Raw genomic sequence first — 19446 nt, 5'->3', positions numbered from 1 at the left:
TGATGTAAGACCACACGACTGTACCATTTTGTATTTTATTCAGAGGGAAAACAGTTCTATCATGATTCAAGCGAGATAAAGAGACAATTCATTGTTTAAACTAAAGTGGGGGAAATGATAGTGCAGTGTTGTTGTTTTCCCACTTGTTGTTTATACAAGATGATACAAGACCACAGCACTGCACCTCTTAATTTCAGTCAGGGGAGTGCAGTTCTCGCAAGCCTGAGGCATCAACAAGTGGAGATAATTTCCCGTATTGTTAATTAAACAAATGGTAGATAAAGATTGTTGTTGTTTGGCCACTTCTTTGTTCATGCAAAAGTGGTCAAACCGTTTCTTAATTTGTCAGAACACACTATACAAAACAAAATGTTTGTAAAACTGAATGTAGCTGGTTTTTTTTTACATTAACCTGCTTCTGTGGCTCATATGGTACAGCAGCCATCCAGAAACTTCTGGGTTTCTGCGACAAATCACATTAATGCCATCCTAATCCCTGAGATTGTGTCCTTAGGCAAGACCCTTCACCCACCTTACTCCCAGTGCTGATCATACTGATGTATGAATGTAAATACATGTTTGGTGCTGATCGGAGAAGTTGTAGGCGCAAATTGGCAGCCACGTTTTGGCCAGTTTACCCCAGGGCAGCTGTGGCTACAAATGTAGCTTATTATTATTATTATTATAATTAAATGTAGATAACCACAATTATTAATATTATTAAATGTAGCTTACCATCATTATTAGTATTATTATTCAATGTAGTTTTCCACCATCAATGTGTTTTTTTTAATCTATTATCATTTATCGGGTGTGCTGTAATGAAACAACTGGAAATATGTGATACCTTGTATCATATGCATGTTCGAAATAAACTGAAACAGAACTGAAACTAATGTAGGTTAACACCATCAATGTGTTTGTTGATATTATTATTAATATTACGGTTATCATTATTAAATGTAGGTTACTACCATCAATGTGTAATAATATTGCATCCATCCATTTTCTACCGCTTATTCCCTTTTGGGGTCGCATTATCGTCATTAAATGTAACTTACCACCATTTTTAGTATTATCAGTAAATATAGCTTACCACCATTATTAGTATTATTATTAAATGTAACTTACCACCATTAAGAGTATTATCATTCACTGTAATGTTTATTATATAATTAAAGGTAGCTTACTACCAATATTAGTATTATCATTAAATGTAGCTTACCACCATCATGGTATGTATAATTACTATTACTTACCACCATAAATGTGATTATAATTATTATTATCAGCATTATTATTATTATTATTATTATCATTATTAAATGTTGCTTACCACGAATAACATATTGTCATTAAATATAGTTTACAACCATCAAATTGTTTATACTTATTATTAAATGTAGTTTACCACCATCATAGTGAATGTGGAGTGAATAACTGATGGTTTGTCAGTGTCACAAGTTTTAAGTAACGATAATAAAGCAACATATTAATTGAATCCATTATTATTATTATTATTATTATTTCATTATTTGAATCCATTATTATTATTATTATTATTATTATTATTATTATTATTTCATGACCAATGTAGAGCAACAGAATACAGACAAGACTCTACCATTTATGTGCATTCATACCTAAATGTTGCATCAAACTCTAATAATAATTTCTTCCACCTGTCTATTACATTGGATGAAAAAATGGGTTGAGGATGTTGTGTTTGATCGTGCAAACAAACAATACATTCAAAATCCTCCTCAAAATGTAATATTTATTGTTACGACACAAACAAGACAGGAAGCACAATGAGAGTAAAATGGAGAGGAGGACTTCAAAATAAAGTTACAATGAGGAATTTGACTCCCTGGTGGCTCCTTAATCAAACCTTCTGCCCTCTGGCTTTCAATATATGTGAGCTTCCTCCTCCTCTTCCTCTCGCTTTCATCCTGAGCTCTTTTTGTTTACTCACATGCTCGGATTAAAGAGGATGCTTCATTCTCGTCACACTCTTGCCGCGTTCATCCCTCCTCCCGAGGGTCCTCCTACGCTCCATCCATCCATCCATCCTGCATCCTCCCAATGTCTCGACAATAGCCTTTATCCATGCACCCCTTTCTTTGCCTGCACCGTTAGCTGAATTGCATAACAACGTAGATGATGGATGGAGGTGTTGTCAAAGGACATAGCCCCACGTGCTTCCGTATATTGCCAAGGTTATCATTAATTTAATTATTTTGGGGATGGAAAAAATAATTTCACCAATGGGGTGTTAATAGATTGACGTTTATTTTACTCTTTGATAAGCGAGCACATGCTTACCCACATTAATTTTGCCAACAAATAGGATATAAGACACAATAAATCTCCAAAATTACACCCAATTTTAGAGGTCAGTTTGAATTGGACGCCCTTCATAACTTGGTGTGTGAGTGGGTGTATCCCTAAAAATGTTCCACTGTTGCCAAGACAACTCATAATTCTCTCAACAGGTCGACAGGGCATTCAATCACACACGCGCACACGCACGCACGCACGCACACACTCCCATAGAGGCAACTGAAACGTTTCATCACTGGCACCTACTTAGCGACAAAATGTTAGGAACGGCTTTAGATTTGATACGTGCAATTTTCAATGTAATAATCTGACAAATTCAAGCGGAAATGTTGAACGGTCCTGCTACATGATTCTAACCAGTTCTTTGCTTTTCACATTTTTTTTTAATGCAAACAATTCTAACAGTTAGCATTCAAGCCACCTGCAAATATACATTTTAGTATCATGAAAACATCTCTGACTTCATGACACTCAGCATCAAGGGTTAGAATTGGGGTTTAAATCACAAAAAATATTCCTGGGCGCAGCTACTGCTGCTGCTCACTGCTCCCTTCACCTTCCAGGGGGTGATCAAGGGTGATGGGTAAAATGCAGAGACTAATTTCACCACACCAAGTGTGTGTGTGATTATCATTGGTACTTCAACTTTAACTTAATAGATGATTGCTGAATGGCAAAATCTCAGTGTGATATGCAATATGCTAAAACGCGAAAGTTATCACTTTGCAATATGACGCTAAGTACCAAAAGTGCAGTGACTTAAAGGCCTACTGAAATGAGATTTTCAGGTCCATTCTATGTGTCATACTTGATCATTTTGCGATATTGCCATATTTTTGCTGAAAGGATCTAGTAGAGAACATCGACGATAAAGTTCGCAACTTTTGGTGCTGATAAAAAAGCCTTGCCTTTACCGGAAGTCGCAGACGATGACGTCACAAGGGCGAGGGCTCCTCACGTCCTCACATTGTTTATAATGGGAGATTCCAGCAACAAGGACTATTCGGACTGAGAAAACAACAATTTCCCCATTAATTTGAGCGAGGATGAAAGATTTGTGGATGATGATATTGATAGCGAAGGACTAGAATAAAAAAAAAAATAAAGTTAAAAAAAAAAGGCAATTGCATTGGGACGGATTCAGATGTTTTTAGACACATTTACTAGGATAATTCTGGGAAATCCCTTATCTTTCTATTGTGTTGCTAGTGTTTTAGTGAGATTAAATTGTACCTGATTGTCGAAGGGTTGTTTCCACGGGTGTCTTGAGGCCAGTCTCTGAGGGAAGTCGACGGCAGCTGCATGGACGGCGCAAGCTCAGCTGAACTCCGGTAAGAGGCGACTTTTTACCACAATTTTCTCGCCGAAACCTGCCGGTTGACAAGTGGTCGTGAACCATGTTCGCTTGACCGCTCTGATCCATAGTAAAGCTTCACCTCTGGGAAATTTAAACAAGGAATCACCGTGTGTTTCCCAACTCTATCTTTCTACTTTGACTTCTCCATTATTAATTGAACAAATTGCAAAAGATTCAGCAACACAGATGTCCAGAATACTGTTTAATTGCGCGAAGAAAAGAGACGACTTTTAGCTGCAAATGGTGCTGCGCTAATATGTCCTCTACAGTCCGTGATATCACGCGCATGCGTCATCATTCCGCGACGTTTTCAACAAGAAACTCCGCGGGAAATTTAAAATTGCAATTTAGTGAACTAAACCGGCCGTATTGGCATGTGTTGCAATGTTAATATTTCATCATTGATATATAAACTATCAGACTGCGTGGTCGATAGTAGTGGGTTTCAGTAGGCCTTTAATGCAATGTCACGCATATGTATGCAGTTTAATATGAGGATATTGGACAAAATGGCAACGTACTAACACTTAGCATGCTAGCACTTTGCACCAAGTACAGAAAGCAACAAGGCTGTTCCTGGGTTCCTCCATCATGCCATTTGCATTTAGACATGAGTATATTTGCTAAAATGTTATCAAGCAAACAGTTTGCATGCTAATTACCAAAAGTGCCATGGCAAATAGTGTACCTACATTACGCCGTGCATATGTATGCGTTTTGACTTGAGTGAAGTAGCTAACATGTTTGCAGTTAGCATGCTAGCACCTAGCACGATGACTGTAAGTACTGTTCTATGTTATTTTGATATGATTACAATTCATGATATGGTTGAAAGAGCTAAAATGCTAACTTGAAATTGTCAAAATTACTTTAATTCATGGGTGACTTTTTGTTTGCAAATATGCTTTGTAAGTAACTGTATTTCCTGGTCACGCAGGCCCATATTTATCACAATAATTAATGCCAAACTATCATTCTCATTCTTTCTGTAATGGTAAATGGTTATATTTGTATAGCGCTTTTATACCTTTTTTTTAATTAACTCAAAGCACTTTGACACTATTTCTACATTCACCCATTCACACACACGTTCACACACTGATGGCGGGAGCTGCCATGTAAGGCGCTAACCAGGACCCATCAGGAGCAAGGGTGAAGTGTCTTGCTCAAGGACACAACGGCCGTGACGAGGATTGTAGAAGGTGGGGATTGAACCAGGAACCCTCAGGTTGCTGGCACAATGTACACATGTAATGACAAAAAACATACATTGCATCTCTTTTCATGGGCCCTGTGTGCCTACTGAAGTGTCCAGTGAGTTCATAGTCTATTTTCTGCAGCTCAAGCAATCGTTATTTTAGTGTTTCTATAGCTCCATAGGTCCATCCCTCCATCCATTTTCTACCGCTTATTCCCTTTCGGGGTCGCGGGGGGCGCTGGCGCCTATCTCAGCTACAATCGGGCGGAAGGCAGGGTACATCCTGGACAAGTCGCCACCTCATTGCAGGGCCAACACAGATGGACAGACAACATTCACACACTAGGGCCAATTTAGTGTTGCCAATTACCCTATCCCCAGGTGCATGTCTTTGGAAGTGGGAGGAAGCCGGAGTACCCGGAGGGAACCCACGCATTCATGGGGAGAACATGCAAACTCCACACAGAAAGATCCCGAGCCTGGATTTGATTGATTGATTGATTGATTGATACTTTTATTAGTAGATTGCACAGTACAGTACATATTCCGTACAATTGACCACTAAATGGTAACACCCGAATAAGTTTTTCAACTTGTTTAAGTCGGGGTCCACGTTAATCAATTCAGAACTGCAGGAACTTCGTACTGTGAGGCAGACGCACTAACCCCTCTGCCACCGTGAAGCCCGCTCCATAGGTCATAAATGCTAAAATACCCCTCAAAATGTGTCATTAAAGTCCCAAATGCTTCCTATACAGTACAATTGCATCTGACAAATCCAAATTAGCATTGTTTTGTGTTATTTAATCCACAAATCTCCTGTATTCATGCTGCTAAAACTACTCTCAAATTTACTTCCTCCTCCCCGATCTCTAAACATTGCAGCAGCCTTTAGATTTATTATTGTGTTGATAAAAACTGACCCTGAGGCTTAAAAAAAAAAAAAAGAGGAAAATTATGGGTCAGGAGCCGGCCTGTGTTTTATCTGGCCCACGCACGTCTATAGTGTTTCTAATGAGGCCGCGGCACGAGGACCAGTGATTAAGTTTGATGCATTTTGCCAGCAGCCTTACTGAATGATCTTTGCGGCTGCCGATGTTAAAAGGTCATGCGTTAATCCAAACATAAACAACACGCTGGACGAGACATATCTGTCTCTGCCTGGAGGCTGCTGCTGAAAGTCTATTTATTTCTTGTCCTGTCATCAGTCTGTGTCGAGTGTTTGGTGCTCAAGTCGTTTAAAGAGCATGATGGTTATTTGCAGTAGCAACCGCATGAATGCCAGCCATCACTAAAAACAACATAAATTGTTTTTTTTTTCTCTCCACCTAAAACGACCTTAAAGGAACTATTGATTGCTTTAGCACATGGAACATTCCATAGAAGCGCCACAAGGAAATACAATGTATAATAAATGCACACTAAAATACACTCAGATATATATAGTTTTATCAGCAAAGTATCATGCATCTTGATGTAATTGCATATCTAAAAAAAATAGAATTTTAAATAGTAATAAAAAATACCTAATCTGTTGTCTGTCCATGATTCTTTCTGCGGTGTCATGTTTTTTTTCCTAAGGTAGGAAGAGTATTGATATAGTCCCATACGTTGTGATTTACCTGACACATAAAACGTGACAAACTGGGGAATTGCACTATCCACTTTAAAGTGTTGAATATCTTAAAATGTGCTTTGTGGCAGCTTCAACTTTGAACACAGTGTCAGTTGCTATGTAGAGTGGCACTTTCTATCATTTTCAGCATGCTGCATTGCAAAATGACCAACCCCCCCCCACCTTCCTCTCACATGAGTACCACCCTGTAAACAGCACGGGATTTAAAAAAAGATTGTCTGTCTGTCTATTTTGGCCCTGTGATGAGATGGGGACTTGTCCAGGGTGTACTCCGCCTTCTGCTCAAATGCAGCTGAGATAGGCTCCAGCACCCCCCGACCCCGAAAGGGACAAGCGGTAGAAAATGGATGGATGGAAAACAGATACTGTATTGATGTTTTACCTGTTTATACCACGCATACTTAGAAGTAGACACTAGGTGGCAGTAAAAGCACATACTCAGCAGAGCCGTGTACAGACAAAAAGTGGCCAACTCGGTTTCAAGGTTTGCAGCAAAATGGCGCCCTTTAGTCACGTGAGGGACTTTTGACCAATCATTTAGGAGATCCTCTGGCCATACTCTCTCTTTATGGTCAAAAAGCCCCTCACGTGGCTACTGGATGCCATTTTGCTGCCAACTTTTGGGACTTCTGTCGGCCAAAGAGTCATACCAAAGACTATAAAAATGGGACCCATTACCTTGCCGCTTGGCACTCAGAATTGGGGGTTAAATCACCAAAATGATTCCCGAGCGCGGCCACTGCTGCTGCTTACTGCTCCCCTTACCTCCCAGGGGGTGGAACAAGGGGATGGGTCAAATGCACAGGGTAATTTCAACACACGTAGTGTGTGTGTGACTGACTATCAGTGGTACTGTAACATTAACTTTTAAACCGGATTGGCCAAACTCTCAATACACGACTCTGATAGTCAGATCTCATTTTCAAATGACTACTGTACAAATTGCTTATAACTAATAATAGTAATAATCAATTACAATTACAGAAAAAAACGTGTACCCCGCCTTCCGCCCGATTGTAGCTGAGATAGGCGCCAGCGCCCCCCGTGACCCCGAAAGGGAATAAGCGGTAGAAAATGGATGGATGGATGGATGGAAAAAAACACCACAAATGCGTCCTTATTGTCCACCGTCCGCTCTGTTCGCCACAGGTCGCAGACATTCTCAGTGTATGTTTTACACCTGAAAAGTATCCATCTTAACTAGGGCTGGGCGATATGGCCTTTTTGTAATATCTCGATATATTTAGGCCATGTCACGATGCACGATATATATCTCGATATTTTGTCTTAGCCTTGAATGAACACTTGATGCATATAATCACACCAGTATGATGAGTCTGTGTGTCTCCATTAAACAATTCTTGTTCATACCGCATTAATATATGCTCATTTTAAACTTACATGCAGAGCGGGAAATCACAACCAAGTCAATTGACCAAAACAAAAGTAAGAAGAGAACACCTGCATAGTCTTAAAAATAACTGGGGGCTGGGGGTGGCTTTTGTTCAACTGTTACCTGTTGCCATGGTCACAGGAGAGTAGTCCCTAAGCCTATTGTTCTGTGTTAAACCAGAAGAGCAGTGAACATGGTTCAGCCATTCGTATGAAACCATGTGGGCCGGTGTGTTTTTAGAACACTTTCTCCTTGGCGGTATTATATTAACTGAGGCCACGCTTGACCATTAAACCTGGTTCAACGAAAAAATGCCGTATGCCGCTGCTGCAGGAACTTGAACGCTGATAGTCACAATGGGTTACTCCCGCAAAATTCCACCAGGAATACTAAAACGCCCCCTCCAAAAAAAGTACAAGATGCTTGTTTTCCCCTAGAGAAGGAGGGTTGGGGGGGGGGGGTGTTGCCCACATATGCGGTCCTCTCCAAGGTAGTCATCATTGTCACCGACGTCCCACTGGGTGTGAGTTTTCCTTGCCCTTATGTAGGCTCTACCGAGGATGTCGTTGTGGTTTGTGTTGTGGTTTGTGTAGCCCTTTGAGACACTAGTGATTTAGGGCTATATAAAAATCATTGATTGATTGATTGATTGAAAACTGTATTTATTAAACAGTTATTAAGCAGTGGCACAAACATTCATGTCATTTCAAAACAGAAAGTGCAAGATTGTCAGAGAGATTTTAAAACAAGCTATGAGTGCACTTTTGTGCATGATGTCACTAAGATGACATATCAAAACAACACTGAGTTTAAGTGCACGTTTTACACAGATAGATAGATAGATAGTACTTTATTGATTCCTTCAGGAGAGTTCCTTCAGGAAAATTAAAATTCCAGCAGCAGTGTACAGAGTTGAGATCAATTTAAAAAAAAAAAAAAAAAAAAGTAAAAAGTAAATAATGGGGGTTTAAAAGGAAACAAAATAGAGAAATATTACAAAAAGAATAAAAACAATGGGAATAACAATATAACAGTAAAATAAGAATAGAACAAGACAAAGTAGGCAGTAGTGACCATGTTATGAAAACGTATTGCACTGTTAATGTTTTGCATCCCCTGTCATCCTAATACCCCCTGTCCCCCGTCCCAGAGAGGAGTTGTACAGTCCAACTGCGTGTGGGACAAAGGAGTTTTTGAGTCTATTAGTCCTGCACTTGGGATGAAGCAGTCTAGCACTGAACAGGCTCCTCTGGCTACTGATAACACTATGCAGAGGGTGACTGGCATCATCCAGGATGCTCACTAGTTTGTCCACAGTCCTCTTCTCTGCCACCGTCACCAGTGAGTCCAGTTTCATTCCGATTGCCCCTACAATAGTTTAATACAAATAAAGTGCACTTTTTTACATGATGTCACACAATGTATTTCAATAACTGTTAAATAAAAATGAGCTGCATAATAGGAAATCAAATACTGTATGTCCTTCACTATGTTATCTCTCTCTGTTGTTGACTATTTCTTTCATATGGTGTTGATGTGAAAATGGTTGCCTTGGCATTTTTTTGGTGTGGCACCTAACGGAGATGTTGACTTGCAGAGTTTCAAACACTTCATTCTCTAGCGGGTGACTTTTCAAATTATGCTACATATTAGCACTAATGCTACTTTTTGTAGCAACGCTTTTGCCCCACACTTGACAAATTACGGTTGTCTGTTCGACATATTCTCGCTTGAAGTCAATCAACCGCCAGACGATGTACACCGTGCTGTTTTTTTTGGTTACCAGATTCACACCTTCTTTCTCTTGTATTACCACTCGTACCACAGCTAATGTTACCCATGCCGCTACCTCTCTGTTCCGCGAGGGCGTATACGTATGTGACGTATGTAAGAAGGTGCGCTTTTTTTATGTCTCTGTAAGAAGAAAAGACAAGAAATGTCAAAACGCTTGTAATGTAATGCCCGCAGCTAAAACCAACTGTGTGAGAACGTATACTCGAATATCACGATATAGTCATTTTCTATATCGCACAGAGACAAACCCGCAATATATGGAGTGTATATATCGATATATTCGATATATCGCTCAGACCTAATCTTTACCATTCTTTTATGTTCCAAAACATTGGCAAGATTTGGGGAACTTTTTTTTTTTTGAAAACTGCAAAATGGTTACAAGTCAAAAACTGAGGTATTGTTGACTTCCATTGCAAATTCTTGGAATCACTAATCAGGATAAATACCATATGGTTGGTTATATTTCATGTATTTGCTAATTTTATGATTCAAAACGCAATCCTTTTACTTTCAGTCCTGTTAGTACAATGAGTCATCTTCACCGTAGGGATTATGAACAAAAATAAAACACAATTTTGAGTAATTCAATATGTTTATTATCAGATTTACAGTTTATAAAAGGCAGCAAGTAGATATAATAGGTTCAGTGGAATGACTCACAGAAGTATTAGGATATGTGGCAGTAGTGCACACAGGAAGTTAAAAGTGAGTAAAATACTGTTAAAGTTGTAGAATAGTGAAGTATTGAGCTATAAAACAAGACAGCAGGTCCATTTCAACAACATTCTTAAAGGTGATGGCGTCCACGTGTATCCTAGCAGGACTGCATGTCAAGGAAAGGAAAGCAGCAATTGTGCTGATGAAAACCAGACCTTCTCCGTCTCCCCTCCGCTTTCTCTGTCGGCCAAAAATAATGAGGTCACTCCCCTCTCAAGGACCTTTCCAAAATAAAAAAACAAACAAAAAAAACATACCTCTTTCCTGTCCTCCACGCGACAGCGCCCATGTATGGGCATGTCTCCCTGGGACAAGCGAGGCGGTATATCTTCTCGTTAGCAACGTAACGACTTTGATTGTTTCCCTTGTGTACACAAAATTATATTCTTGCCAAGGAGATGGAAGCATTGATCAAGATGAAAAATCCCTCCTGTTCTAAAACGGCGGCTGGGATCGATGGGGATATAAGCAAGACGTATGAATGTGTTCTGGTGTCTTATTCCTAAACTCCTCTTCAGACCGTTCGAGATCATCATCCTGATGACCATTTTCGCCAACTGCGTGGCCTTAGCTGTCTACATCCCCTTCCCCGAGGATGACTCCAACGCCACCAACTCCAATCTGGTGAGTCGCAGCTGAACATGTCCTTCTTTTACTGTAAATGCACATGACATGTTGCAAATAAGCTTTGAAAGTCTTCTGCAAAGGAGATGGAGTGAGGTTCTGCATGTTAGCTAATATGTTGAACTCTGCTACCTGATTTTTACAATGTTTATATTCATGCAACAAAACACTTAATTTTGTTGGCTTGTACATTTGAAAGTGGCAAGGTTGAACTCCGGGCCTCCGGAGTTACGACAATTTGTTGTGTGCTGTTTTGAATGGAGGGATGCTGACATACCGCATTTGCTCTCCGTTTTGCTGGGAATGAGCTTCGTATTTTGTGTGATAGATTAGGGATGCACCATTTTTGCACAAGCCCATACCGATAACCTCCTGCTTCTTAAAACCGATACCTAGTGATGGGTATCAGTGAGTGTATGGGGCCCTCACTAAGTTAGTACACACAACAAATATATTTCGTTTATGTTTTGTTTTAATGAAAGAGTCATGCAGAAAGGAGTATGAAATTCACAATTGTGGTCAATAAGGCAAATGGTAAACAAGAAAAGAACATTTACTTAATTTTTCCTTTGTTTATTTATTTGCACTTTTTCATTTATTTATATAAGATTCTTGATAGGCAGTTTAGTTCTCACAGTCTAATCCAGGTTGGTAAAATCATTGCATGATAACTTAAAAATAAAGACAACTCCAGGTTGTTTTCTTTGTTTAATTTTGACCAAAAATAGAATGAACACATTTTGAAAATGTACAAATCACAAATGATCCTCTGGACAAAACACTTCACGTTTGTGGAAAATTCTGAGGAAATTGGTGCAGTTTCAAAAACACAATGAGCTTAGACTTGGTCTCAGTCTATCTACAAAGCCAGAATTAAACTTTTTAGTCACAGTATTTTTGGGATTGAACAAAAACACAACATAGACTTCGACTTAAACAAACTTTAATGATCCACAAGGGAACTCTTCTAGGTATCAAATACCTCCTTTGTCATGTCCACGTATATATCCAGTGCTAAATGAACAAACCATAAGAAACTGAGGTAAAAACTATGAAAAAGTTCACTTTTCTTGTGTTGGACAGAGACATTTTGGGGCAACGGGGGTGTCAACATGACAATGTGTTCAAAGGAGAAGACATCAAATGGCAGGTTTTAAGTTTCATGTGGGTCGAGGAGGACGAGCCACAGTCACCCTTTACTGCGTACCTCTTGCTTGGCCCTGGTATGAACTGTTTGCTTGCCTAACAGAATTGCTATTGTGACATGCAGTGGACACATTTAGACACATTTAGAACAGCGGTTTCTTTCGTTAAAAAAAAAAGCAGTTAATTTTAATACTTGGCAAACTCATCATGCGGGGCGAATAAAACCTGCAGGCTAGTTCCGGCTCCTGGGGCGTACGTTTGACACCCCTGGTCTAATCTATCACATGTTTTTTTTCTTAAAGTGACACACTCATAGGATTAGTCACACTACACTGCTGACATTAGGCTACTTCTTTTGCAGCAGGCTTCTTCTTAGGCTTTTAAACACAGTCGTCATGACCCTTGAGTTTCAGATGGCTATTAAGATTTGATGTGTTGATGTTATTTGGTGCAAATAGCAGACGAAAGGTCTTTCTATGAAACACTGAAGAAGTCCCATGCTGTCGACGCTCTGTTTGTTTACAGTTTAGGCCTATGATGCGTTTTGTGTGTACTGGAATGTTTGAATTTCCTGAGCCCGCTTGACTTTGCTACTCGTTTTTACATGTTGACATGCTATTATTCACGCAACAAATCACCCCCTTTTGTTGTCTTGTGCATTTGAGGTTTCGCTCCGAGCCTCAAATGATGAAGCAGTTGATATGTAAACAAAGTTGTTTGTATTGTGCGCCGCTTGCTTGTTCGTTGTTTTTCAATGGAGAGATGCTGGCATGACACATTTGCTTAGTTCGGTTGTGAATTAGCTCCATTTTGCAGCAGACTTTTGTGTAACACCCTCTTGTTCCCATCTGAGCCTGTGCAAACAATGGAGTTAAGACGACATAAAATCTTTCATCAATCATCAATTTGTTTTTTGTGGACATGACGATGGCGGACATCTAAAATGGAGTTTGTGATCATAAAAGTGATGAAAATTGTGGAATGATTGAGGAATTGTTTTAGTGGTGACTACTCGCCGCTGTTGGAGTGCAGCGTTGTGTGTGTTAGCTCTAATCCCTGTGAGGCCATGTAACATCTGTCACGCTGTCCTTCTGTCATTCTTTCGAAGAACATAGCTGTCACACAAACATGATGTATGTTGTGTTTCAGGAAATGTTGTGGCTCCTTGAAAACGCTTGTTTGTTTTTTTTTATAGGTAAATTTTATGGGAGTAATACAAGCCTGACTTGAAAAGATGCTACCTTTTGTAGTTTGTGTTTTTAGCCCAGTGTGTTGACCATTTTTATGGAATGGTGATACTCCAGAAGTGAACATTATACTTTTATGTCAATCCTGTTCATAAATGTTTAAAGACATTGTCATTCTTTCAGCAAAAGTCAAACCTTCTAGAGTGTTTTGTTCTTTGAGGTGGACGTTGTCGAATGATTCTTTCAAATGCAGTAAAAAATAAAAAAGCACTCGTAAAACGCAGACCACCGTCAGGATTTACTGCAAAGGTTCCCAAACTACAGCCCGCGGGTCGAATCCGGCCCGCCAGCGTCTAAAATCCATATATATATATATATATATATATATATATATATATATATACATACATATACATATATAAATGTGTCCTTTCTAATCCATTTTCTACCGCTTATTACTCTCAGTGTCTCCTAGCCGCTCAGGCAAATCATATTGTGCATTTTCCCATTGATAACGTGACATAATCGCGCTCGGAATATATATATATATATATATATATATATATATATATATATATATATACATATATATATATATAAATTAACCCCTATGCGACCCTCGAGTCAAAAAGTTGGGGACCCCTGATCAACTATATCCCCCAAAAGTAAAAAAATAAATAAAAAAATTAAACGTGCTAAATCTAGACTATGATCCCGATCATCCCCAAAATCAAATCATATCACTTGTTCTTAATCCCATTTCTGACATGATGACATTACAAATCCGCCTATAATTGTTTGAGCTATGTTGCTAAAATGAACGTACAGTGAAGCCTCTCGTCAGTTATCTAATCGCTTTGTCTAGCATACACACACAAAGAACTTGAGCTTCCTATCATAAACGTTAAGTAATGTTGTAGAAACGATCCGGATTAGCTGTCACGCTCTGGGGACTGTTTTGGACTTGGGTTTGCTTTTTTTCAGTTTGTTTTTTTATTTCCTGTCCTGTGCTCTTATGTTGTTAATTCACTTCTTTGTTCCGTGCACAGGAGCCTGCTGCCTGATTGGCAACCGGGACACACCTGCACCCGGTTGCCAATCAGTCTCCTATTTAGTCAGTAAAACAGCGCTGTTTCATTGTCATTTGTTATGACTCATGCTCTGCTCTGTGAATGCTCTGTTTGGCCTTTTGTTGCCTTTTGATCAGTACAAGAAGTTCCGTCTCTTGTGCTTCTCTTTTTGCACTCGCCATCTTCTGCTCTCTCACTCCCTCTTGAATACCTTTCTTTTGTTTGTAAAATCATACTACCATATTTTTCTGACTTTAAGGCGCACTTAAAATCTTTTCATTTTCTCCAAACTCGACAGTGCGGTCTTATAAACCGGTGCGCCTAATGTACGGAATAATTTTGGTTGTGCTTACTGGCCTCGAAGCTATTTTATTTGGTACAAGGTAAAATGATAAGTGTGACATTCAGTGACACATAAGAGATACATGTAGACTGCAATACGACTCAAGTAAACAACACAAACATTTGAAATGTTCCATTGAAAATATAGAACATTACACACAGCGCTCAAAAATCTATCAAAATGTTTTAGTACAACTTTGGTAAGCTATGAAGCCGAACCGCTTGATGGATTGTACTGTGCTTCATTATACAAGTATTATTAGGGTGTGTGTAAAAGGTAAGATATATTATCTGCCGTTTTGTTTCGCAATATTACACAAAAGCAATTTTTTTTACCTTCTGGTACCTGCTTATCTGTATTTGGGATCTGCATAAGTCCTGAAAATTTGCGCGCTTCCGCCTTTGTAGTCCGTGTCCTCCTGTTGCTTCCAGGCTGCAAGAGTGTTCACTCTTTAAATTCAGCGGAATAAAATAAATGGAGTGAAGCCTCTTGTCAGTCATCCACTCTCTCTATCCCTGTGGGTGGAGGTGGGGCTGCTAAAATGCAAACAGATAAGTTTACTTACTAAGTATTAAAACCTGGCAACCCCGCCTTCCGCCCGATTGTAGCTGAGATAGGCACCAGCGTCCCCCATGGCTCCAAATAGAATAAGCGGTAGAAAATGGATGGATGGAATTTTTTATACCTCCTGTCGGCGGTTACAAAGTGGAGACTATAGAAATACTGTTGTACTCTCATAGTGTTAACATATGCTCAATGTTTCTTAACGATCGTTGGTATAAATTCCAATAGCATTGTTGGTATTGTTCATTCTTGTGACATTGGTAGTATAAATTGTTGTTACAATTTGTTACCTGTGGTAATGCCACCATAATATAACTTTTGTATAATAATCCTTGAACAAAGTAGCAGTGAAGCTCAATGAATTAATCACTGAATGGAGAACTGGGAGTTGGGATCAAATACTGTAATTCTTCCCACTCCCTTTCAGGCAGAATTTGATTGTCGTTTTGATTGAAGTTTACATACTGTATATTGCTTTTTGCACTATATGATTTAATATGATTATGTGTTTTTACCTTGTACTTTTTCGGTGTCATTGCTGGAATAAAAAAAAAAAAAAAAAAAAAAACGAAGCAGAATGATAATGCATTTTTGTTGCTTTAGAATAAATGAATGAATTAATATACAAGAGGCGGTTAGACCGTATGAGTCAGTGGAAAAGTAAATACTGATCTTTTTAGCTTTCCCTTCATTAATATACATTAACACGTTCACTATTTCCATAGCGTAATGCTCAATACATCATAATTCTTTATCATCCCATTATGCTGACTATCATATTCCCATTTGTTGGCACTTTAGAACTCTTTCCTGGCATCAGAATTGATGGGGGTGACATATACACGAGGCAGATCCAAAATAAATGGAGTATTAAGGCCAACCTGTGTTTTGCATTTTAAATATTGTAATAAATATGGTCTTTTCTGCTAGAAAAAGTCAGTATTATGTGTCTATGTGTTGTTGTTGCTTAAATGCCGTATTTCTGAATTATTAGGAAGATCGTGGGGGGAGGGCAGTGACTTTGGGGGGTGCGTGAGATACTTCAGTATTCATTTTAGTATCACTATAACAATGTACATCCAAGTCAACTGTATGCACTCTTTCTCAGTTTTCACACTAGTTTAAAATGTTGCAAATGGAATTAATAGACTCAGTAGGGAAATTGTTTTAAAGGAGAACTGCATTTTTGGGAAATTTTGCCTATTGTTTACTGTCATTATGAGAGACACGAACACATATCTTTTTCTTTTTTAAATGCTTGGTAAAAAAAAGCTTGAAAGATGTGGTTAATGGGAGTCACTGTTGTAGCCTTCGAATACCTCTAAAACAACTTCAAAACCCTCCAACGTTTTGTATACACACTGCAAGTATACTGTGTATATATAATGTAGTAACAGACACGTTCATAACAGTATGTAATATGTACAATATTTAACATATTTTGATCATTTAAATTATTTCTGGGACTGATTTACTTTACGCATTGATTTATGGCAACATGTGTGTTCCTACATTCGGAATCAAACATGAGTGTGTTTTCTAATCATGGCAGACTTGGTGACAGACAACAAAGACGGCTATTTCTTTTTTTACAAATGAGGATTTACAACCTTATTCTTTTGAAGCCGAATATACTGCTGCTTATAGAAGCAAGCACGAAGGAAGAGTGAGACGTTGGAGCAGACAGACGCCGAGAGACGGTGATGAAAGTGTTTTTGACACTATAAATATGGAACTTGGAGAGAAGCTATTTTGACATAAATGGCTTGCTTATCCAAAATCGACAGGAAACGTACCCAGCCAGCTGGATGAGACGAACGACTGTCCGTCGAGTGGGTCACTATAATTTTGATCATGATACACTCAGCACGTAATGCGTGTTAGTACAACTACAGTGCATACTCTGTTTGGAAATGTGGGCTAATACTTTACAAGACACTGTGATATGATTGTTCATGTTTTTCAGTCATACAGATTGGTGTCCTATCAAATGTTGTGCATTACAAACTCAAACGGGTTTCATGTTGTTGGAGAAGCTAGCTTATCTCTTGCCTTAGTTTGATTTTACGGTTAATACCAAAGCAAGCCAATGTGTTACTACGATAGAAACAGAGTTCATTAGTGTTCACTCTTACAACAACAATGTCACTACAGCTTGGTTATTATACAGGTTATGGAATGTGAATGAATAATTGTTGACATTCTTGAAGGGATTTTAAAGTGATTTAGTGGTAGAGTTTATCGCTGCATTGCGAGCCACCTAAAATGAGCCGATTTTTACAGGTTAGAAAGTGAAAATAAACTACTTTGTGTCTTCTTGTCTCTCATAATGATAGTTAGGCAAAATTATTAAAAGAAAAAAGTACAGTTCTACTTTAAGATGATGCAGATGTCATCTCGGCTCAAGTATTTGTCTTTTTTCCATCCATCCATCCATTTTCTACCGCTTATTCCCTTTCGGGGTCGCGGGGCGCACTGGCGCCTATCTCAGCTGTAGCAGAGATTTGTCTTTTTTATTTTTTTTAATCAGGTTATTGTATGCCGAATGCTGGTGCCAGCAACTCATACAGTGGTTTGTATGGATACATTCTTAAATGAATAAAGTGTTAAAACAAATACATATAAATAATATTTGGGCCGCAGGGCGTGAAAAAAATATCTGTCCCCGAGAGAGGAGAGTGACGTAAAATAATCAAGAAGCACTCCTCTAATTGAAGTGAATCATAAAGATGACTTAATGTAAAAATATGCTCCATACACTCTTTGACCAACGTGTGTCATCATCTACAATCAATATGCACACACACACGCCTCCCGCTTATGTAATTCCACCGAATCGCTCCCAGTGCAAGCTTTCTATTTCCGACACACCATCCCATAATGAGCCGCCCCTGTCTCCTTGACGACGTGGCCAATAATAGCAGCGGGAGAGGTTGTCATGGATATGGTAACCGTAGCGATGCAGCCAGGAAGAAAGGTGCCAGAAAGTCATCATCTCTGTTTATTTATTTATTTATTTTTTTCAAATAAAAACTTTACGTGCGCGTGAGGACGTGAACATCAGTTGGACTACAAATAGCAAAAGAATCCATGCCTCTGTGCACCAATGGCATCCTACACTTTATTGGAGTCATATATTCACAGACAGGCATAAAGTAGATTTGTGTGCTTTAACCAAAGGCGCACTTACATTATAAAGGATGACAAGTGGGTGGAGCTTAACAATTGTGCAAAGGGTTGTCATGCTGCATTGATGAGTCACACATGTAAAACCTGTGACATTTATCTTTGTTGTTGTCTATTAGACAAGTGTGGTTATAGTTTCTTAGTTTTAGCTCAGGTGTTCCAGCAATTGTCCATCCATCCATCCATTTGCTACCGCTTATTCCCTTTGGGTTCGCGGGAGGTCCAGCAATTGTCATGGAAACGTAAACATAACATCATTTATTATTCAATATTAGATGGTTGGCTGTTTTATTGGATAGATGCTGATGTGGCACATTTTGCCCTCAGTTAAGCTGTAAATTTGCTTGTTTTTGGTGTGTTAATTAAAAGTGATGTTGCTCGTAACGACGCCGTTTGCGTTTTGAGTATGTTGTCATTTTAACGTCCACCTGCATAAGGGATTATAATTCATATCCAACTGAGCGAAACTAAACGTAATCTTGTGAATAGCTTACAAAAACCATCTGCTGCAAAGGAGCACATGCTGGCCACAGGGGGCGGTGTGGTCGAGTGGCTGTGCCAGCAACTTGTCCTTGGGCAAGACATTTTATATTGTTCCCAGTACCCTTTACACTGGTGTATGAAAGTGAATGAATGTTGCCGGGGAAAATTTGCAGCGCCGTTTCCATTAGTGTGTCCCAGGGCAGCTGTGGCTACAAATGTAGCTTACCAACAAAACGTGTGAATGAATGATGTGTTCTCCCTTCTCAATGAAGTGCTTTTAGTGTATAGAAAAGTGCTATATAAATGTAATCCATTATCAGTCCATTATTACTGTAGGGTTGCGCTATAGAGAATAGAATAATAATATCGACATCTGACCAACAACACAGCTTTAATACTGTT

The 19446-nt window shown here is 39.0% G+C and overlaps 1 protein-coding gene across 2 annotated transcripts in view; it reads left to right on the top strand.

The window, feature by feature from the left end:
* Positions 1–19446, top strand: part of cacna1c (calcium channel, voltage-dependent, L type, alpha 1C subunit) — a 349919-nt gene that overhangs the window by 109511 nt on the left and 220962 nt on the right. For both annotated transcript variants that reach the window (XM_061912264.1, XM_061912263.1), the window contains exon 3: positions 10960–11065. In XM_061912264.1, coding sequence (XP_061768248.1) covers positions 10960–11065 — 106 coding nt within the window. The remainder of the gene's footprint in view (positions 1–10959; positions 11066–19446) is intronic.

This window comes from Nerophis ophidion, linkage group LG10 (assembly GCF_033978795.1).
Source record: "Nerophis ophidion isolate RoL-2023_Sa linkage group LG10, RoL_Noph_v1.0, whole genome shotgun sequence".
NCBI lineage: Eukaryota > Metazoa > Chordata > Actinopteri > Syngnathiformes > Syngnathidae > Nerophis > Nerophis ophidion.
Note: the sequence above shows the minus strand (reverse complement) of the source record. Positions and strands in the feature narration are given on the sequence as shown.